The sequence below is a fragment of the Sus scrofa genome, chromosome 2 (assembly GCF_054392235.1).
Source record: "Sus scrofa isolate SSC_HxYL_T2T_F1_AM1 chromosome 2, Sscrofa_HxYL_maternal_Yorkshire_Landrace_v2.0, whole genome shotgun sequence".
Taxonomy (NCBI): Eukaryota; Metazoa; Chordata; class Mammalia; order Artiodactyla; family Suidae; genus Sus; species Sus scrofa.
In genome coordinates, this window is record NC_139384.1 from 80,093,293 (window position 1) to 80,115,367 (window position 22,075).

Consider the following 22,075-nt stretch of genomic DNA (forward strand, 5'->3'; position numbering starts at 1 on the left):
TTTTTTAAATAAAGGTTACACCTGCAGCATATGGAAGTTCGCAGGCAAGGGGTCGAATCAGAGCTACAGCTGCTGGCCATAGCCACAGCCAGGCGGAATCGGAACCACATGCGCAAGCTGCACCGCAGCTTGAGGCAACACCAGATCCTTAACCCAATGAGTGAGGCTAGGGATCAAACCCACATCTTCATGGATAGTAGTCAGATTCTTAACCCGCTGAACCACAATGGGAACTCCTCTCTGGTTTCTAACGGGCTATTCCCATGGCCTGGAGCCCTTCCCCTGGCCAGGCCCCACTCACTATCCCAGTGTCCCACCACTCTAAAGAACACTTCTGGGCCTGCTATCTTCTTTGCATCTCCTTCCTCTCAGAATCCGTGTCCTGGACTCCCCTTTTTGCTCTCTCCTCCCTGCCCCCATAAGGATCGGCAACAAATCCCGGGCGTTCTCATTCACGTGTCTCTCCCAATATGTCCCCTATTCTACAACCTTGGTTTAATATTATCTCCCTGTCCTGGGGCCTCCGATCTGTGTTCCACGCTACTCAATTCTCTCCCCCTCTAAACTCTTCCATGACCCCCCAGCACCGTTAGGATAAAACCCAAACTCCCTAACAAAGCTCAAGAGACCCCTGTGACCTGGATTCTCTCCACCTGTCTCCCATTTCACTCTCCAGACTGAGTGATACAAGGCCTCTGCAGTAGTTTTTGTCTTCTCTCATTACTGCTCCTCTACCTATGCTGTTTCCTGGGCCTGGAACGTACTTAAGCTTCCTTCCACTCTGCCTGGCTAAATCTACCTTCTCCTTTAAGTGTCAGCAAATTCCTCATCTCTCCCAAGGGGTCCTTCCCTAACCCACCATATCACGTGTGTTCCCTGTCACACATCAAAATCCTTGCAGTCCACACAGTTACATCTACCAGCCTGGGTAGGACTCTTGTTCTCTCATATGAGTATTGCTAGCACTTGCTCAGGGCCTGGTGCGCAGGAAATGCTCAGTGACTAGTGGCTGAACCCCAAGTGTGACTCTGAGCCCCATTCCACCAACTCCCCGGGTCTGACCTGTGAAGTGTCCACGTCAAAGAATGTCTGATAGTAGCCAAAGGTCCAGAAACCAGGCTGCTGCTTCTCCTCCTGTAGGAGCTGAACAGTGTGGGCTTTCAGTGAGGGGTGAAGGGCAGCAGGGACTAGACAAAGGCAGGGCACAGAGACTTAGGGGACCCACCGCTGCCTTGTCACTCTCCTCTGCATCATCCTCAGTTCCATAGCTGCCCCCTGAGCCCATGGCCACAGCCACATGCCCCTGGGGGGTCAACTGATCACTTCTGGTGGTGGTCGCTTCTGGGGTCTGGGCCAGCAAATTAGTGGCTTCCTCGAACTCTGCTGAGAAGGAATATGGGACACAGGTGTATTTGAAGGGGTCAAGACAATTTGGTTCTGCCCACTGCTCATCTGGGGGCCAAGACTAACTGTGACCACCTCGGTGTTCCCCCCAACCCAGGGTACAGCTTCCTCAATTTTGGGGAGTGGGAAAGAGGTGTGTCCCCTTCCCCTCACTCCTAACACTGGACCGCAATTGAGGGCTGGTATGGGGTAGAGGCTCAGGTTTGAGGTCTGAGTTTAGGGCTGGAGCGAGGTTCCTGCCTGGGTCAGGTTTCACAGCTGACTGGGATTCCGGTTAGATGTGAGCTGGGACCTGGATGGGAGGTTCTGGCCAGTGGAGGGAGTAGGAGTGGGGTCAGACCGCGGCGGCACTCACCGTGGAAGGCCAGCTCGTCCGCCGCTGCCATGATCACTCAGGGGCGTCGCCGCATCCCGCTCTGAGGAGAGAGGCCAATCAGGCCCACCCCAACCCCACTCAGCGCCACTCCTTGAAGCCAACCCTCAGCCCCGAGCCCCGTTTGGCGGCTGACCGTACCGCAGGGGCGTGAACACAGCACTCCCGCCCCCCAGGTGCACCCCCGCCCACCTCACCTGAGGCCGCCTCAACTGGCGTGGCCGGTACTCTCTGCGCCTGCGCGACCCGCCTACCAGCCGGGGCAACCCCAGTCGGACCCGACAGCAACATCCGGCGTCGGTCCGTTTTCTATCGTCTTCCGATGGGAAACTACCTCCGGAAATGTTGACGCTTGCGCAGAAGATATTCACCGGATCTTTTTGTTTCGCATACCAGGCGTTTCTTTTCGGAGTAGGGACGCCCAGCCGGAAGAGGATGGCGGCCGCTGCACTGAAGAGGTTGTGGTCCCGAAGCCGTGGGGAGGCGGGGGACGCTGCGGCTGCAAAGCCTGGCGTGTGGGCGCGGTTGGGTGAGTAGAGGCGCTAGGCGGTGGGGGTGGGGGGCCGCAGCGGCCCGACCGCCCTCATCGCGCTTCTCTCCTCTCAGGAGCTTGGGCCCGCGCGCTGCTCCAGGACTACGCAGAGGCCTGCAGAGACGCGGCGGCGGCAGCGCGAGCCCGGCCCGGGCGTGCAGCCGTGTACGTGGGGCTGCTGGGCGGCGCGGCGGCCTGCTGCGCCCTGGCGCCGAGTGAGGCAGCCTTTGAGGAGGCGCTGCTGGATGCGTCGGGGACGCTCCTGCTGTTGGCGCCGGCCACACGCAACCGCGATTCTGAAGCATTTGTGCAGCGGCTGCTCTGGCTGCGGGGTCGCGGCCGCCTGCGCCACGTGAGCCTGGGCCTCTGCTCGCTTGTGTACGAGGCGCCGTTCGACGCCCAGGTCAGCCTCTACCAGGCCCGCTGCCGCTACCTGCAGCCCCGCTGGGCGGACTTCCCGGACCGGATCTTGGATGTGGGCTTCGTGGGCCGCTGGTGGGTGCTGGGGGCCCGGATGCGCGACTGCGACATCAACCACGACGAGTTCCTGCACCTGCCGGCACATCTACGCGTCGTGGAGCCCCACCAGCTGCACTCGGAAGCCAACGAGCGGCTCTTCGATGAGAAGTACAAGCCTGTAGTGCTCACCGACGATCAGGTGGATCAGGCGCTGTGGGAGGAGCAGGTCCTGCAGAAGGAGAAGAAAGACCAGCTCGCCCTGAGCCAAGCCGATCCCCTGGCGCCCTCGGAAGTCGCTAGATGAAACCCATTGCGGCCTGGGTCCTGACCGGATCCTGAGCCCAAGCAGACTGCCGATCAAGGATTGTGCCGTTGGTGAGAATCAGCCTCAGACGTAGAGCGATGGAAATAAATTGTGTGCAGTGATCTCTCCGTGGGTTTTCACAAAATTGAGGGCCTCCCTCTCACCTGTTCCTTGTGAGTTGACGCTAATTCAGAGCCTCCTTGGTCTTGGAGTTGGGAAGAGCAGAAGGACATGCCTTGTAACATTTATCACTGCCAGAGTTAGTGAGGAGCCTTAGATGGAAATAAGCCTTTGCACTGGGCTTAAAGATTCCTCCGACTGAGGTATCACAGTTGTTAGGTGACTCCCAAGCTCTCCTAAGAACTTTTAGATTTTCTTTTTTCTTTTTTTTGTTCTTTTAGGTCCGCACCTACGGCATATGGAGGTTGCCAGGCTAGGGGTCTAATCAGAGCTGTAGCCCCTGGCCTACACCATAGCCACAACAACGTGGGATCCAAGCCGCATCTGCGACCTACACCACAGCTCAGGGCAACATTGGATCCTTAACCCACTGAGAGAGGCCAGGGATGGAACCTGCAATCTCATGGTTCCTAGTCCGATTTTTTAACAATGATGGGAACTCCTAGATTTTCATTTTAAAATTTGAACTGAAATGTTTATCCTGTTTCCATGACTAAAATGTTTTTTTAAATTAATTTTTAAAAAATTTATAATTTCAGGAGTTCCCGTCGTGATGCAGTGGTTAACGAATCCGACTAGGAACCATGAGGTTGCGGGTTCGGTCCCTGCCCTTGCTCAGTGCGTTAACGATCCGGCGTTGCCGTGAGCTGTGGTGTAGGTTGCAGACGCGGCTGGGATCCCGCGTTGCTGTGGCTCTGGCGTAGGCCGGTGGCTACAGCTCCAATTAGACCCCTAGCCTGGGAACCTCCATATGCCACAGGGGCAGCCCAAGAAATAGCAAAAAGACAAAAAAAATTTTTATAGTTTCAGAGGAGACTGGAAAAATAGACATCCTGTGTATCTTCACCCAGCTTCCCCCCCCCTCCCCCCCCCCCCCGTCATAACTTATGTAATCATTACCAACCCAAGAAATTAACATTGGTATGATTATTTGGATTTTACGACAAAACTTTTTGCAAAAACAACCTCCCCTGACCCTATTTTTTTAGGGCTGCACCCACAGCAAATGGAAGTTTCAGAGTCTAGGGGTCACCTCAGCCACAGCAATGCAGGATCCAGTCAGCATCTGTGACCTATACTGCAACTTACGGCAACGCCGGATCCTTTAACCCACTGAGTGAGGCCAGGGATCGAACCCTCATTGTCCTGGATAATAGTTAGATTCTTAACCCACTGAGCCACAACAGAAACTCTAAAAACAACCTGTTTTTGGAAAGTTCCCATGTGGCACAGTGGATCTGGCATTGCCATAGCTGTGGCACATACTTTGGTGTGGATTTGATCCCTGGCTGGGGAACTTCCAGATTCCGCGGGTGTGGCCAAAAAGAACTCTCAAAACCAACCTGTTTTTACCATGTGTGTACTGATACTGATGTTAAATGACAAGGAGGGACAAAGCATTTTCTGATCTGGAAATCAACATGGAATCCTAGTTTCTGGTTATGTTTTACTTCAATAACCCTGAAAACACAGAATTCTATAGAAAGGACATGTTGGTATTCAGAGCTGGGTTATGATAATCATACTTTTAAAACTAAAATACTATAGGAATGAGACTACCTCTGTCACCTATGTGACCTATAGCTAGTTAATAAACCAAGACATGAAATAACTTTGTTGTGGCATTGTGTTTATCTTTTTTTCCCCAGTTTTTAAAGTTTTATTGAAGTATAGTTGATTACAATGTGATAATTTTTGCTGTACAACAAAATGATTCAGTTATACATATGCACACATCCATTCTTTTTCAGATTCTTTTCCCCTAAAGATTTTTTTTTTTCCTTTAGGGCCACACTTGCAGCACATGGAGGTTCCCAGGCTAGGGGTCTGATCGGAACTACAGCTATACCACAGTCACAGCCATGCCAGATGCAAGCCTCATCTGCAACCTACGCCACAGCTCACAGCAATGCCAGATCCTTAACCCACTGAGCAAGGCCAGGGATCAAACCTGAAACCTCATGGTTCCTAGTCAGATTCATTTCCACTGCACTACAATGGGAACTCCTCCCCTAAAGATTTTTTTGGCAAAGACTGTGGCATGTGGAAGTTCCCAGGCCATGGATTAAACCCATGCCACAGCAGCTACCTGAGCTGCTGCAGTGACAACACCAGGACTTTAACCAGCTGTGCCACAAGGGAACTCCATAATTTTTTTTTTTTTTGTCTTTTTCTAGGGCCACTCCTGTGGCATATGGAGGTTCCCAGGCTAGGGGTCTAATTGGAGCTCTAGCTGCCGGCCTACGCCACAGCCACAGCCACAGACAGCAACGAGGGATCCGAGCTGCGTCTTCGACCTACACCACAGCTCACAGCAACGCTGGATCGTCGGCCCACTGAGCAAGGCCAGGGATCGAACCAGCAACCTCATGGTTCCTAGCTGGATTCATTAACCACTGCGCCACGACGGGAACTCCAATTTTTTATCCTCATTGTAAGGGCAGGGAAAAAAGTCAGCACCTCCATTTTACAAAGGGAAAACTTATTTTTTCCAAAGCTGTGGCAGTCATGGTTCAAACTAACTCCCAGCTCTGACTTAATCCTCAAAGTCATGGTATCATCTTTGACCCTCCTAACATGCTGCTGCAATTTTAAAAGGGTTTTTTTTTTTTTTTTTTTTTGCTTTTTAGGGCCACACCTGCAGGATATGGAAGTTTCCAGGCTAGGGGTTGAATTGGAGCTATAGCTGCCAGCCTATGCCACAACCATTCAGGATCCAAGCCACATATGAGACCTGCATCACAGCTCATGACAACACTGGATCCTCAACCCACCGAGTGAGGCCAGGGATCGAACCTGCATCCACATGGATCCTAGTCGGGTTCATTAACAGCTGAGCCATGAAGGAAACTCCCTAAAAAATTTTTATTTTATTTAATTTATTTATCTTTTGTCTTTTTGCCATTTCTTGGGCCGATCCCGCGGCATATGGAGGTTCCCAGGCTAGGGGTCCAATCAGAGCTGTAGCTGCCAGCCTACGCCAGAGCCTCAGCAACGCAGGATCCGAGCCGCGTCTGCGACCTACACCACAGCTCACGGCAACGCCGGATCGTTAACCCACTGAGCAAGGGCAGGGACCGAACCCGCAACCTCATGGTTCCTAGTTGGATTCGTTAACCACTGCGCCACGACGGGAACTCCTAAAAATTTTTTTTTGATTGTAGTTGATTTACAATGTTCTCACAGATTTTTCCTGTACTGGAAATTGTTAAATACTATTGTCATTAGCCACAAATACAGAAAAAGACAAATGATATTAAGTTGTAATCCTATACTGTTATCTGCTGAAGGCTCTGGACCTAAATCATGTTGTGTTCCAGAAAGTTTAAAAAACTGCAGAGAGGAGTTCCCATTGTGGCTCAGTGGTTAATGAACCTGACTAGTTAGTGAACCTGACTAGTATCCATGAGGATGCAGGTTCAGTCTCCGGCCTTGCTCAGAGGGTTGGGAATCTGGCATTGCCATGAGCTGTGGTGTAGGTTGAAGACATTGGTCAGATCCTGTGTGGCTGTGGCATAGGTCGGCAGCTACAGCTCCGATTTGACCTCTAGCCTGGGAACTTCCACAGGCCACAGTGCGGCCCTAAAAAGAAAAAAAACACTGCAGGGAAAGATGCATTGCCATCAAAGTGAGACTTGTTCCTCACCATGATCAGAAATATTAAAAATGGATTGCAGGAGTTCTGCTGTGGTGCAAAGGCATTTGCGGCAACTTGGGAAGTAGGCACAGTGGGTTAAGAGTCTGGCATTGCAGCTGTGCCTTCGGTTACAAACGCAGCTCAGATCTGATCCCTGGTGCAAGAGGTCCACATGCCAAGGGGCAACCAAATAAATAAAAATTTTAGAAATTAAAAAGGATTGCATGTTGTCATTGAGTCAGTTATTAAATGCCATTCTGACTTCTAGCCAGGGTGTGTTCCATGCAGACCTCCCAGAGTTGTGAAGCTCAGAGTAGTGGTTGGCAACAAACTAAATTTTCAGTGGTTCACAGGGATTGTGGGGCTTGGTCTATGGTCGGAGGGTCAGCCTTTCCAGAGGAGTTCTACCATGTTTTTGCTCCCTGCTCTGGTTTCCTTCATTTGGTGTGAGGCATGGGGACTAGAGCTGTTAGAATGGACAGGGGATTAAGTGTTCTTCATGCTTTACATCTTGGGGCTTATACAGGCCCCCCCCCAGAGAATGTGTCCAGGTCTCCTCGTTCACTGTTGAGCTCCCAACACCCCTCAGTGCTCAGCCAAGTTTGGGCCCCAGCAAATATTGGAAGACTTAAGTGAGATACCACACAGGCCCATTGTGTGAGAGCTGATATGATCCTGGGTGTAGGGAAAGTAGACTGGGGCAGGGTTGACTCCCCATCCTTTGGCCAGCCCAGGGGAAAGGCCCTCCAGTCTCAGTCCTGCCTAGTGCCATAAACAGCCAGGTGTGTATATTGTCTCTATTTGCAAAAGGACAGTAGAACTTGGAAGAAGTGGCCTTTAAAATAGGGGGTTTTGTTTTTTGTCTTTTTAAGGCCATACCCTTGGCATATGGAAGATCCAGGGCTAGGGGTTGAATTGGAGCTGCAGCTGCTGGCCTACGCCACAGCCACGGCAACGCAGGATTTGACTTGTGCCTGTGACCTATACCACAGCTCATGGCGACACTGGATCCTTAACCCACTGAGTAGGGCCAGGGATGGAACCTGCATCCTCTGGATACTAGTTGGGTTCATTACCACTGAGCCACAATGGGAACTCCTAAAGCAGGGTTTGAATCATTGCCAACTTTGTGATAGACTTAGGCCACATCAATTAGGCAAAAAATGAATGGCATCCAAATCAGAAAGGATGAAATGAAACTATTTGCAGGTGACATGACGTACAGAAAACCCTAAAGACTCCAGCAAAATAAAAAACAAAAAAACCCAATCAAACCTATTAAAATTAGTTCACTAAAGTTGCAGGATATGAAAATTATATTATACAAATCAATAACAAACTATCAGGGAAATAAAACAATCTCACTTAAAATTGCATCAAAAACAATAAAATGCCCAGGAAATGGGTTTAACCAAGGAGGAGAAAGACCTGTTCACTGAAAATCATGACACTGAAGAAAGAAATTCCATGCTCATGGATTGGAAATGTAACTGAGCAGGACCCTATGGGGCCTTCCTAAGACAGAACCCACCTGCCTCTTGTTTGCAGAAAAACTAGCCTCCTGGGCCTCCCCCAAGTTCCAAAGAATAAATGATGTGAAAAAGAGATGTGAAAAAATGCAGAAACAAAGGGAAACAGTCATGTAGGACAAAATGATAGTTTAGCCGTTCAACAAAGTCAAAGGCCTTTAGTTCCTCCCCAAGGCCAGAGGATAAATATTCTGAGCCTTGTCCTCTGAGCTGTTTTGTAGATACGGAAACAGCCACCAGGTGGAAGAAGTTAACTATGCTGCCCACAAGCACATAGCCCCCAGACCTGTTGGAACCAGGTTGATGATGTTGACGCCCATGACCCCACCACCAAGCAATCAGAACAATATCCATGAGCTGATTGCATTCCCTACAGCCCCTCTCCCTCACTCGGTCTTTAAAAACCTTTCCCTGAAAACCACTGGGAAGTTCAGGCCTTTTAGCTACGTGGACTTCTTGCTTCATGCCCTGCAATAAATGCTGCACTGCCCTTCACCACAACTAGGTGTCGGTAGATAAGCTTTACTTTGTGTAAATGAGTGGCTTCAAGGTTGGTTCAGTAGCAGAATTACTGTTGTTAAAATGTCCATACTGAAGTTCTTGCTATGGTGCAACAGGATTGGTGGCATCTCTGGAACCCTGGGATGCAGATTCAATCCCCAGCCTGGCACAGGGGGTTCAGGACCTAGAGTTGCTGCAGCTGCAGTATAGATCTTGACAGTGGGTCGGATCTGATCCCTGGCCTAGAAACTCCATGTGCCTGGGGTGGCCAAAAAAGATGTCCGCACTACCCTAGGCAATCTATAAGTTAAATGCAAGCCCTCCTGAAATTCCAAAGGCATTTTTCACAGAAATAGAACAGAGTCCTGAAACTTCTGTGAAACCACAAAAAAATCCCAAATAGCCAAAGCGATCTCAAGGAAAAAAACAAAAACAGGAGATCCCATCGTGGCACAGTGGAAACAAATCTGACTAGGAACCATGAGGTTGCGGGTTCAACCTTGCTCATGAGTTAAGGATCTGGCATTGCTGTGAGCTATAGTATAGGTCGCAGATGTGGCTCATAACTCTTTTTTTTTTTTTTTTTTTGCTATTTCTTTGGGCCGCTCCTGCGGCATATGGAGGTTCCCAGGCTAGGGGTCGAATCGGAGCTGTAGCTGCCAGCCTACGCCAGAGCCACAGCAATGCAGGATCCGAGCCGCGTCTGCAACCTACACCACAGCTCACGGCAATGCTGGATCGTTAACCCACTGAGCAAGGGCAGGGACCGAACCCGCAACCTCATGGTTCCTAGTCGGATTCGTTAACCACTGCGCCACGACGGGAACTCCTTTTTTTTTTGTCTTTTTTTTTTTTTTTTTTGGCTCATAACTCTTGTTGCTGTGGCTGTGGCATAGGCCGGCGGCTACAGCTCCGACTGGACCCCTAGCCTGGGAATCTCCATATGTGATGGGTGTAGCCCTAAAAAGCAAAAAAAAAAAAAATAAAAATAATAATAATAATAATAAACAAGTGAGAGTACACCAAACTAAAAAGCTTTTTCTCACAAAGGAAACCATCAACAAAATGAAAAGGCAATTTACTGATTGGGAGAAAAGAGATACAAATCACTTACCTGCTGAGGGGTTAATATCCAAAATATAGGAAGAACTCATACAAAATAGGGAAAAAGCAAAGAATCCTATTAAAAAAATAGGCAGGAGTTCCCGTCGTGGCGCAGTGGTTAACGAATCCGACTAGGAACCATGAGGTTGCGGGTTCGGTCCCTGCCCTTGCTCAGTGCGTTAACGATCCAGTGTTGCCTTGAGCTGTGGTGTACGTCGCAGACGCGGCTCGGATCCTGCGTTGCTGTGGCTCTGGCGTAGGCTGGTGGCTACAGCTCCGATTCGACCCCTAGCCTGGGAACCTCCATATGCCGCGGGAGCGGCCCAAGAAATAGCAACAACAACAACGGACAAAAAGACAAAAAAAAAAAAAAATAGGCAGAGGATCTGAACAGACATTTTCCCCAAAAACATACAGATGAACAATAGGTACCTGAAAAGGTGCCTCAACTTCACTAATTAGGGGCAAGCAATTTATTTATTTATCTTTTTACGGCTACACCTGAGGCATATGGAAGTTCCCAGGCCAGGGACTGAATCCAAACCACAGCTGTGGCAATGCCGGGTCCTTTAATCCACTGTGCCAGGCCAGAGATCCAACCCACACCTCCACATTAACCTGAGCCGCTGCAGTCAGGTTCTTAATCCACTGTGCCACAGTGGGAACTCCAGGGACATGCACTTTAAAACCAAAAAGATATATCACTGCACACCTGTTAGAATGGCAATTATCAAAAAGAAAGAGGAGTTCCTTCAGTGGTGTGCAGCAGGTTAAGCATCTGTTATTGTTACTACAGCAGCTTGGGTTGATACCATGGCTCAGATTTGATCCCTGGCCTAAAACGTCCACATGCTGCGTGTGTGGCCAAAAGAAAAAAAGGTGTTGCCCGGGATGTAGAGAAAAGGGAACTCTTGTGCAGTGTTGGTGGGTGGAATATAAATTAGTATAGCTAGTATAGAAAACAGTATGGAGGTTCTTAAAAAATTAAAAGATAGAACTGCCATATGATCCAGCAATTCCTCTTCTGAATATTTACATGAAGAAAAGGAAAACACTAATTTGAGAAGATACATGCACCCCAATGTTCACTGCAGCATTATTTACAACAGCCGAGATAAGGAAGCAACCTAAGTACCCATTAACAGATGAACATGTAAAGAAGATGTGGGAGTTCCCCTTGTGGCTCAGAGATTAATGAACCCGACTAGTGTCCATGAGGACAAGGGTTAGATCCCTGGCCTCTCGCAGTGGGTTAGGGATCTGGTGTTGCCATGAGCTGTGGTGTAGGTTGCAGATGTGGCTCAGATCCCAAGTTGCTGTGGCTGCAGCAAAGGCTGGCAGCTACAGCTCTGATTCTAACCTCCATATGCTGCAGGTGTGGCCCTAAAATGACAAAAAAAGCCAAAAAGGAAAATGAAGATGTGCAATATATGCATATATATTGTGTGTATAGATATGTGTATATATTTTTTGCTTTAGGGCTGCTCCGGTGGGGCATATGGAGGTTCCGAGGCTAGGGTTCTAATTGGTGTTGCAGCTGCCGGCCTACACCACAGCCACAGCAACGCCAGATCCTTAACCCAATGAGCGAGGTCAAGGATCGGACCCTCAAACTCATGGTTCCTAGTTGGATTCGTTTCCACAGCACCACAATGGGATCTCCTATATATTTATATATGTTTATATTATAAAATATATGTAATATTAACTTTTAAAAAAGGAAATCTTCCATTTGAAACAACATGGATGGACTTATGAAACCACATAGGTGGTATTTCACTTATGCTAAGTGAAATAAGACAGACAGAGAAAGACAAATGCCATATGATCGCATACGTGGAAACTTAGAGAAAAAGAAAGTAAAGGAGTTCCCGTCGTGGCACAGTAGGAACCATGAGGTTGTAGGTTCGATCCCTGGCCTTGCTCAGTGGGTTAAGGATCTGGCGTTACCGTGAGCTCTGGTGTAGGTCGCAGATGCAGCTCTGATCTGGTGTTGCAGTGGCTGTGGTGTAGGCTGGCGCCCACAGCTCCAATTAGATCCCTAGTCTGGTTGGAACCTCCATATGGAGTGGGTGCGGCCTTCAAAAGACAAAAGACGAAAAAAAAAAAGTTAAAAAATTGAAAAAGAATAGCTCATAGGTGCAGGGAACAGATTGGTGGCTGGCAGAGGCTGTGGGTTGGGTAAAAGTGGGTGAAGTCGACCAAAAGGTACAAACTTCCTCTTATGAAGAAAGTCACAGGGAGTTCCTGTCGTGGCGCAGTGGTTAAGGAATCCGACTAGGAACCATGAGGTTGCGGGTTCGGTCCCTGCCTTTGCTCAGTGGGTTAACGATCCGGCGTTGCCGTGAGCTGTGGTGTAGGTCGAAGATGTGGCTCAGATCCCGCGTTGCTGTGGCTGTGGCACAGGCCGGTGGCTACAGCTCCGATTCGACCCCTAGCCTGGGAACCTCCATATGCCGTGGGAGCGGCCCAAGAAATGACAAAAAGACAAAAAAAAAAAAGAAAAAAAAAAGTCATGGGAATGTCGTGTTCAGCATAGTGACTACAGTTAATAATAAAGTGTCTGAATCTCAGCTTTTCCACTTAGTACCTTTGGGAGCGACACAGCACAGGTGAAGTGCCTTTTCTACCCCTCAAATTCCTTACCTGTAAATAGGAGTCCAATCTGCTTGGGGTTGTTAGAAAAATCAACCACCAGAAAACACTTGGTACCTAGTAGATGCTCAGTGTGGCCAAGGGGGGAAGTCTGCGGCTCTGATCCACACCCTGCCCTGCCCTGCCTGGCTAGTGAAGGGACCACAACCTCTTAGCCTTACCTGCAGCCCGGCAGGGCCCCCCAGGGGAGTGCCTTGTAAATGCGAGACCCAGAGAGACTGGGTATATTTGTCTCGTGAAATAAAGCGACACTTGGATCTAACATGAACATTTTCCAGTTCTCTCTTTTAAGATTTATTCTTAATTAGCTTTAATTACTTGAGCTTTCTAGGACAGTCCAGGAGCTGGCCCTCCAGTTTGTCTCAGGGCTGGATGTTATAATTAGAGTGACCAGCAGAGGGCACCAGAGGTCCTCAGCGAAGCTAGCTGGCTCCTCCTGACCGGGCTCCTGTGGGGACGCTTGCTTTTGTTTAGGGAGGCTGAAGTCCAGGCAGAACAGTCTGCACACAGATACGTTTATTGTTCTTTAGAGACCATAGATAGATGGGGCCGACAGCAGGGCTGCAAAGAAGGACCAAATCCATCCCTGGAATTTGCACCTACGTTGTTAGCAGAGGCCGCCCCTTCCCTTGAGACGAGCCCCCTCTCCTCAGAGTGCAGGGAGGGGCAGGATTGCCTGGTCAGCCCTAGAAGCTTGCTACTCCCCTCGTTTTCTAGGAATTGTTTGGGAGCCCAAGGTACTGAGACCTGGTCTAGGGTAAGCTAGATGCCTAGAGCACAGAATTTAATGAGCACTCCGTGCCGGGGTTGAGTGTGGAATATTTCCAAGAGGAAATGCCTCCTTACATTTCATGCCTTGGTGTCTCACCCTAATCCTGGCTTTACCTCAGCGCCACCAGCCACATCACCCTGAGCCTGCCCAGTGAGCTTTTCCAGACTTGCTGGGACCTGAAGCATAAGGTCTTCTTAAACTGATGCCAGTCTACTGTCACATTTCCCTGACAGTTTCAAAATGTTTTTTTCCTCCCTTGGCCTTGCCCGTAGCATGTGGAAGTTCCTGGGACAGGGATCAAACACACACCACAGCAGTGACAATGCCAGAGCCTTCACCCTCTAGGCCACCAGGGAACTCCTCAAAATGTCTTTTTATACTTTGGTTTGTTTGAATCCAGATCCAAACAAGGTCCACACAGTTGTATTTTGTGGTTGAGTCTTTTAAGTCTCTTTTAATCTAGAGAAGTCCGCCCCGTCCCCCCACCAGACACACTTACCTTTGACCTGCTGCAGAAACACAGAAATGGGCTCAAGCGCCTTGAGATGCAGCCCACCTACTGGATGGGCTGGTTTGTTGTGGCATTCAGTGTGTTCCCTCATCTCCCCCACCCCCTGGAGTTCCTGTAAATTAGCTCTCAACTCAGAATAGCCTCCACGTGGGGTCCACCTGGGAAACATGAACCATCTAGGCCAGTTAAGTCAACATCCTGGCCTGGGTCCCAGGTGACCCCAGGTTTTCAGTCTCTCCAGGTGATGCTGATCATCAGCCAGGTCTGAGAACCACAACTCAAGAGGATTTATTAGAATCACATTCAACTCTTCCAGCAAGTTCTAGCTCAGGGGGTGCTCTGGCTGACGACACAGACATAAGGAGGCATGGTAGGTCTGCATGTCCCACTGCCAAAGTGGTCCCTCCCGTGAGGTTCCCTATCAGCCTTCCAGCTGATGGCTTTATCATTTTTCATCAAGATCTGAATCAATCACATCATCAGGGGTTGAAAAACAGATGTGGTACTTTGGTCTTGGAATCTTACTCAGAGCTGAGGAGGCACAGGCATCCTGCAGAGGCTGTCTCGAGTTCATAGAACCTACCAGTTGGCGTTTCTGGAGAACTCGCTGCCAAGCTATAGCAGAAGTCCTGGATTTGCCCTTTTGAGATTTCCAGCAGGGCGGCTACAAGGGTGCTGTGTCCCTTGCTCCATCTCGGGCAGAATCCAGTGGCTGATACCAACTGCTATTCATTAGCACAAATGACGGCTCCCAGATATCCGAGGTTCCAGATCCTCAGACTGATCCAACCTTGCCTGGTGTGGTTCCGTAGTATTTACTGCTGAAAAAAAAAAAAAAAAAACAAAACTGCGTGTAAGTGAATCCACACAGTTCAGAGCTATGTTGTTCAAGGGTCAATGGTATTTACATGTGGACTCAATTCTGACCAAGTGCATCAGGAGAGCCCTACAAGGAAGGTGCACCAGGCAGCCCCACATGAGGTATTTCTTTCTTTTTAGGTCGCATGTCCCTGAAAAGTTAAAGGTAAACCAAATTTTGGTAAGTCACATGTATCAGTGGTCAGGAGGGAGCTAACAGTTCTCTGAGAAGTAGATAGAAGGCAATTTCCTTTTCTTTTTTTTTGTTTTTGCTTTTTAGGGCCGCACCTGCAGCATATGAGGGTTCCCAGGCTAGGGGTCTAATCAGAGCTATAGCTGCCAGCCTACACCACAGCCACAACCACGCCAGGTCCTTAACCCACTGAGCAAGGCCAGGGATTGAACCCACAACCTCATGATTCCTAGTCGGATTTGTTTCAGCTGCACCACAACGGGAACTCCGGAAGGCAATTTCTATTTGCGAACCTTTTCAAAAGCCATAAATTCCTTTTTTGTTGGCCACACCTGAGGCACCATGAAATTCCCTGGGCCAAGGATTGAACCCTCACCACAACAATGACCAGAGCCACAGCAGTGACAATGACGGATCCTTTTTTTTTTTTTGCCTTTTCTAGGGCCATTTCCCTCGGCATATGGAGGTTCCCAGGCTAGGGGTCTAATCAGAGCTGTAGCCACTGGTCTACGCCACAGCCACAGCAACTCGAGATCCAAGCCACGTCTTCGACCTACACCACTGCTCACGGCAATGCTGGATCCTTAACCTACTGAGCGAGGCCAGGGACCGAACCCGCAACCTCATGGTTCCTCGTTGGATTCGTTAACCACTGAGTCATGATGGGAACTCCTGACAATGACAGATCCTTAAACCACTGGGCCACCAGGGAACTCTGTAAGTTCTTTTTCTGGGATTTTGCCAGTCATTTATTACACTTGCTAAATTCTTTCAGATTTGCCCATTTCTGTTTGACAGCTTCTTAATGTTGGGCAGACATGTCATGGCTTGTAAGAGCTGGTAATGAGAAGTTGGAACACTTTTTGCTGCTGCATATGACCTTAATTTTGGACTACACATGTTTGGCAAAGCTGTTATTTTTTCCCCATTCAAACTTTTTTTTAACCTTAAATATTCTATTTTAATTTTTTTGAAAAAGAATATTTGTTAGGAACCAGTCCCTTTAATTGAAATTTTTTCCCATCCAAGTAATCGGTGTTCTATTGGTTTTGGAGATAAATCAATAAAGTCAGAAAGTCTAGTATTCAAAAAAACAATAAAATCCTCAGACAGAGAAACACAAATATCATGTGATATCACTTATCTGTAGAATCTAATAAAATGATACAAATGAACTTAGTTAAGAAACAGAAACAGACTCACAGACATGGAAAACAAATTTATGGTTACCAAAAGGGAAAGGGGGGAGGGATAAATTAGGAATTTGGGATTAACAGATACACAATACTGTATATAAAATAAACAATAAGGACCAACTGTATAGCATGTGGAACTATATTCAGTATCTTAGAAAAACCTATAAAGGAAAAGAACCCGAAAAAGAACAGCCGTACAAATAAACTTAAAACTGAATCACTTTGCTGTATGTCTGAAACATTGCAAATCAATTATACTTAAAAAAAAAGCAAAATAGGAGTTCCCGTCGTGGCGCAGTGGTTAACGAATCCGACTAGGAACCATGAGGTTGTGGGTTCGGTCCCTGCCCTTGCTCAGTGGGTTAAGGATCCGGCGTTGCCGTGAGCTGTGGTGTAGGTTGCAGACTCGGCTTGGATCCCGCGTTGCTGTGGCTCTGGCGTAGGCTGGCGGCTACAGCTCCGATTGGACCCCTAGCCTGGGAACCTCCATATGCTGAGGGAGAGGCCCAAGAAATAGCAAAAAGACAAAAATAAATAAATAAATAAATAAATAAATAAATAAAACATCACTTGTGGGAAAAAAAAAGGCAAAATAAATAAATAAAATCTGAAATTCTTCAAAAACCAATTCTCTGTGATGACATAAAGATGAGTCAGGGCAGGCTAAACACCAGATCCAGAACAGACAGCCACTGCCTCTGGCTTCTGCTGGGTCCAGGTCAGGAAACTGGGAAGGGGCAGGCTGGAGACTTGAGTTGTACTGGAAAAGCTGGGGGGTGGGGATGTGGATATCTCTTGTATTAAGTCTTCCTCGTTTTGCATCTCTTAAATTTTGCGTGTTGAAATCTGGAACATCAGAAGAAACTGGAAGTGAGTCAAGGGAACAGCAGCTGAGTAGCTGGTGTGCCTTCCATTTTCCACCGCATGAGGTCATGGGCCCACTTAGCAGTGTCCAGGCTCAAGGTCGCTGGGGAACCACAGTTTGGAGTTGAAGAGTTTGAAGTACCTCTGTCCCCTCTGTAGAAACATCCAGGAGAAATCGGCCCAGGCACCAAAGCTCTATTCTCTTTTTTTCTTTTTAGGGCCAAACCCAGAGCACATGAAGGCTCCCAGGCTAGGGGATGAATCAAAGCTGCAGCTGCCAGCCTACGCCACAGCCATGCAGGATCAGAGCTGTGTCTACACCACAGGTCATAGCAACGCCAGATCCTTAACCCACTGAGCGAGGCCAGGGATTGAACCCGCAACCTCATGGTTACCAGTCAGGTTGGTTAACCAATGAGCCACGACAGGAACTCCAAAGCTCTATTTTTTGAAGAAGAGTTTTCAGAGACTTACTGACTGCGCAGAAGCACTAACATAACCACAGTTTGAGAGCAAACAGCCCACAGACTGCAGTCTTTCATGGGTGCCTAGCAAATTATGGTGTGAAATCTGGGTTTTTGGAAGTCAATTTTGAGGACTGTATTTCTTGGAATAGTCCCATCAAGTGAATATCTGCAGCTGCGGCAATGTCTAGACACTGAAATCAGTATAAATGTCCATAAGGAAACAACAGCTAACCCCAGGTCCATTCTTCTTAGGGAAAACCACAGTCATCAACAAGAGAGCAAGATTTATATGCAATGACACAGAAGGATAGGCAGGCCATATAATGAACAAAACCGAGTTTCAGAAAATGTTAAAGAGTTCCCTGATGGCTCAGCAGGTTAAGGATCCAGTGTTGTCACTGCTATGGCTCTGGTTACAGTTGTGGCACAGGTTAGGTCCCTGGCCCAGGAACTTCTGCATGCAGTGTGTGCAGCCAAAGAAAAGAAAAGGTTAGGAGTTCCTGTCATGGCTCAGAGGTTAACAAACATGACTAGCATCCACAAAGACGAGGGTTCAATCCCTGGCCTTGATCAGTGAGTTAAGGGTCCAGCGTTGCCCTGAGGCTCAGATGCAGCTCACATCTGTTGTTGCCGTGGCTGTGGAGTAGGCCGGTGGCCTACAGCTGTGACTGGACTCCTAGCCTGGGAACCTCCATATGCCGCGGGTGTGGCCCTAAAAATACAAAAAAGACAAAAAATTAGGAAAGAAAAGGTTAAATTCCCCAGGAGTTCCTGCTGTGGTGCAATGGTTTAAGGATCCAGCATTGCTGTAGCTGTGGCATAGGTCACAGCTGCAACTTGGATTCGATCCCTGGCCTGGGACCTTTGGGTGCAGCCAAAAAAAAAAAAAGAGAAAAACCTATATACATATAATTAAAATTAAATAAATATTTAAAGAGCTGGCAGTAGATAAGAGAATGCTTTGGTAACAAGCAATGGGCAGGGGATAGAGCGGTACTGTGGACAAGATGGAAGGTGGAAGGGGAGAAGCTTCTAGAGCTGAGGCACAAGGCTACTGCTCCAGCCAAGAGAGTGACAAGGACCAGATTTCCTTTCCCACCTGACCCCCCCCCTCCAGTTGGGCTAGATGTGTGAAAAAATGTTTTCAAGACAATGGACATCAGTCAGTGAGGGATCCTACAAGCAAGGGCAGCCCTGTGACTGACTGCTTGAGAAAGTGCGCTGCTTGAGAAAGCTCCACGCCGTGATGTAGGCGAGCTGGACCGTGAGAGCAAGGTGAGCTGGGGAGCTGGAGCTAAGAGTCCAAGCAGACCATGGCAGGCCAAAACCACCTTGGCAGAGGAATGGATGCATGGGTTGGAGGGCATCCTTGCAGCTGGGATACCACGTGCCAGTGAAACAAAACCAACCCCTAGTTCAAGCTGTGTCATGTGATGTTCAGAACCCAGCAGGATGAAAGAAGCCAGAAGAAAATGGCAGTGGATGGTTCCCGGCTATTTTAAGAGTCTAGAAAATGCTGACAGAAAGTATATGAGTAGCTGTCTGGAGGAGGAGGGGAGTGTGGTTCACGATGCTTCACAGGTATATACACATGTCAAAATAAATCAAATCGTGCACCTTAAATATATGCAGTTTATTGTATGTTGGTTGCACCTCGGTAAATCTTTTATTATTATTATTATTATTATTTCTTTTTATGGCTGCGTTCACAGCATATGGAAGGTCCCAGGCTAGGGACTGAATCTGAGCCACAGCTGCAACATACACTGCAGCTGAGGCAACAGCAGATCCTTTAATCCACTGTGCCAGGCAGGGGATCGAACCCACACCTCCACTGAGACCTGAGCTGCTGCAGTCAGGTTCTGAACCCACTGAGTTACAGCAAGAACTCCAATAAACTACTTTTAATAAAATTAATAGGCTTCAGTTTGAGGTTTACAGAAAAATTTAGCATATAGTAGTGAATGTCCCCATAGACCCTCGCTCCCTCACCCACTAGTTTCCTCTATTATTAACATTTTGCTTTAGTCGGGAACATTTGTTACAACTGATGAACCAATACTGATACACTATCACTAACTAAAGTCCACTGTCTACATTAAGGTGACCTCTTGGTGTTGTACATTCTATGAATTTTGCCAAAGGCATGACATCAAGTAGCCATTATTGTATCATACAGAATAGTTTCACTGGCCGGAAAATCCTCTGTGCTCTGCTTGTACATTCCCCACCCCCAACTTCTGGCATCCAGGGATCTTTCTACTTTTTCTAGAGTTGTGCTTTTCCAGAATGTCAGAGTTGGAATCATACAGTATGTAGCCTTTACAGATTGGCTCCTTTCACTCAGCAATGTAACATTTAAGTTCCTCCAAGTCTTTTTGTGGCTTCATATCTCATTTATTTTTATCACTGAATAAATGCCATTGTCTGGATGGTATCAAAGTTTGTGTATCAGTTCACTTATTGAAAGACAGCTTTTGAGCTGCCATAACAGGTTATGGCAGACGCTGCAGAGCAGTACAGCCGGATGAGTTATGGCGTGTAGTGACCACCAGAGGGCGGCAGATCCCCTTCTCGTACACAAGGACTGCACCAGCCATTTCCCTGTTTATCCAGATTCTGTATTCCCTGCACTTGGGTTGACCCAGACTTTGCCTTGAACTTGGGTTGATCTGGAAACCACCTGTGAGAAATACTAAGTTGGACTTGTTTCCTTCGGATTAAAAACTAGGGTTTAAGGACTTGATGCTTTCTCTGGAATTGAGGGAGGGGGTTCTTAGTTCAGCATTTATCAGGCTTGGCCGGAATACTGCCCTGGAAGAAGTTAGCTTAAGAGTCAGCTGGATCTGCCATCTGTAGAGATGAGCTTAGTGGTGGTGGGGAACAGGGACGAAAAGCGTCACAATTTCCCATGACTGCAATGCCAGCGACCCTTTGCTCAAGGACACTTGCGTCTGTTTGGATGAGAAATCCGGGGCACAGCAGAAGGGGCAATGGCTTGGGAATCTTTGGTCTGAGGGACCCCCTCCTAGAGAGGAGGCCTTACTCTATTTAGGATCATGTTGAGCTGCTGTCGCCAGTTGTGCATTGAGCTGCCTTCCCAGGGAGGTGCAGGTCTCCTCTCCTGGGTTCAGGATAGGTGATCTGATGCCCACCTGGTCTTCACCCTGTTGTCAATTGCATCTCTTTAGAGCAGACAGGGCCTGTTCTTGAAACACTGATTATTTATTTATTATCTTTTTTTTTTTTTTTTTTTGTCTTTTTAGGGCACATGGAGGTTCCCAGGCTAGGGATCTAATTGGAGCTGTTGCCACCGGCCTATGCCAGAGCCACAGCAACTCGGGATCCGAGCCTCGTCTGCAGCCTACACCACAGCTCACTGCAACGCTGGATCTTTAACCCACTGAGCAAGGCCAGGGATGGAACCTACAATCTCATGGTTCCTCGTTGGATTCATTTCTACTGCACCACGACAGGAACTCCATGATTTCTCTTTTTTTGGCCATACCCTCAGCATATGGAAGTTCCTGAGCTGGGGAGCAAATCCAAGCCATAGCAATGACAACTCCAGATCCCTAACCCAGTGTGCCACCAGGGAACTCTTTGATCAATTAAGAATGTAGGAGTTCCCGTCATGGCGCAGTGGTTAAGGAATCCGACTAGGAACCATGAGGTTGCGGGTTCGGTCCCTGCCCTTGCTCAGTGGGTTAAGGATCCGGCGTTGCCGTGAGCTGTGGTGTAGGCTGCAGACGCGGCTCGGATCCCCCGTTGCTGTGGCTCTGGTGTAGGCCTGCGGCTACAGCTCCAATTTGACCCATAGCCTGGGAACCTCCTTATGCTGCGGGAGCGGCCCAAAGAAATAGCAAAAAGACAAAAAAAAAAAAATAATAATGTATTTATTAAGGTCTCAGAATAAGGAATCTTATGCCTTTGAGTAGGGTTTTGGTTTTGGTGGTTTTTTTTTTTTTTTTTTTTTTTTGCTGTCCCATGGCATGTGGTAGTTCCTGGGCCAGGGACCTAACCTGCATCATAGCAGTGATCTGAGCCACTGCAGTTACAACTGCTGGATTTTCAACCCACTATGTCACAAGGGAATCCCAAATAGGTTTCTTTTTATTGTTGTTGTTATTTTCTTTTTAGGGCTTTTTTGTTGTTTTTGTCTTTTTAGGGCCGCACTAGTGGCATATGGAAGTTCCCAGGCTAGGGGTCGAATTGGAGCTGATGGCCTAACACCACAGCCACAGCAACGCCAGATCCTTAACCCACTGAGAAAGGCCAGGGATTAAACCCGCATCCTCATGGATACTAGCTGGATTCTTAACCTGTTGAGCCACAACGGGAACTCCACAGTTGTTTGTTTGATTTTGGTTTTTAGGGTGGTACCTGCGGCGTATGGAAGTTCCAGGCTAGGGGTCGAATCAGAGCTACAGCTGCTGGCCTACACCACGGCTACAGCAATGCCAGATTTGAGGTGAGTCTTTGACCTACACCACAGCTCACAGAAATGCTAGATCCTTAACCCACTGAGTGAGGCCA

The 22,075-nt window shown here is 48.1% G+C and overlaps 3 protein-coding genes across 17 annotated transcripts in view; 1 reads left to right on the forward strand and 2 right to left on the reverse strand.

The window, feature by feature from the left end:
* KANK2 (KN motif and ankyrin repeat domains 2) overlaps window positions 1-22,075 on the reverse strand; it is a 468,727-nt gene that overhangs the window by 191,111 nt on the left and 255,541 nt on the right. The window lies entirely within an intron of this gene.
* The window catches only part of YIPF2 (Yip1 domain family member 2), a 73,591-nt gene that overhangs the window by 3,513 nt on the left and 48,003 nt on the right, over window positions 1-22,075 (reverse strand). For 2 of the 15 annotated variants that reach the window (XR_014837626.1, XM_085012963.1), the window contains exons 2-6: window positions 14,545-14,779; window positions 1,975-2,997; window positions 1,760-1,820; window positions 1,226-1,383; window positions 1,063-1,143 (exon numbers count right to left, since the gene is read on the reverse strand). Coding sequence is in view for 10 of the 15 variants with exons in the window: in XM_085012963.1 (XP_084869089.1) it covers window positions 1,063-1,143; window positions 1,226-1,383; window positions 1,760-1,790 (270 nt within the window). In the remaining 5 variants the exon portion in view is untranslated. Of the gene's footprint in view, window positions 1-1,062; window positions 1,144-1,225; window positions 1,384-1,759; window positions 1,821-1,969; window positions 2,998-13,949; window positions 14,783-22,075 lie in introns of those variants that run through there. The other 13 variants (XR_014837625.1, XM_085012962.1, XR_014837624.1 and 10 more) reach the window with 9 other exon arrangements.
* TIMM29 (translocase of inner mitochondrial membrane 29) lies at window positions 2,193-4,864 on the forward strand. Its single transcript, XM_003123205.5, has 2 exons — window positions 2,193-2,306; window positions 2,384-4,864. The coding sequence occupies exons 1-2, from the start codon at window positions 2,213-2,215 to the stop codon at window positions 3,070-3,072; spliced, it is 783 nt and encodes a 260-aa protein (XP_003123253.3). The 5' UTR covers window positions 2,193-2,212; the 3' UTR covers window positions 3,073-4,864.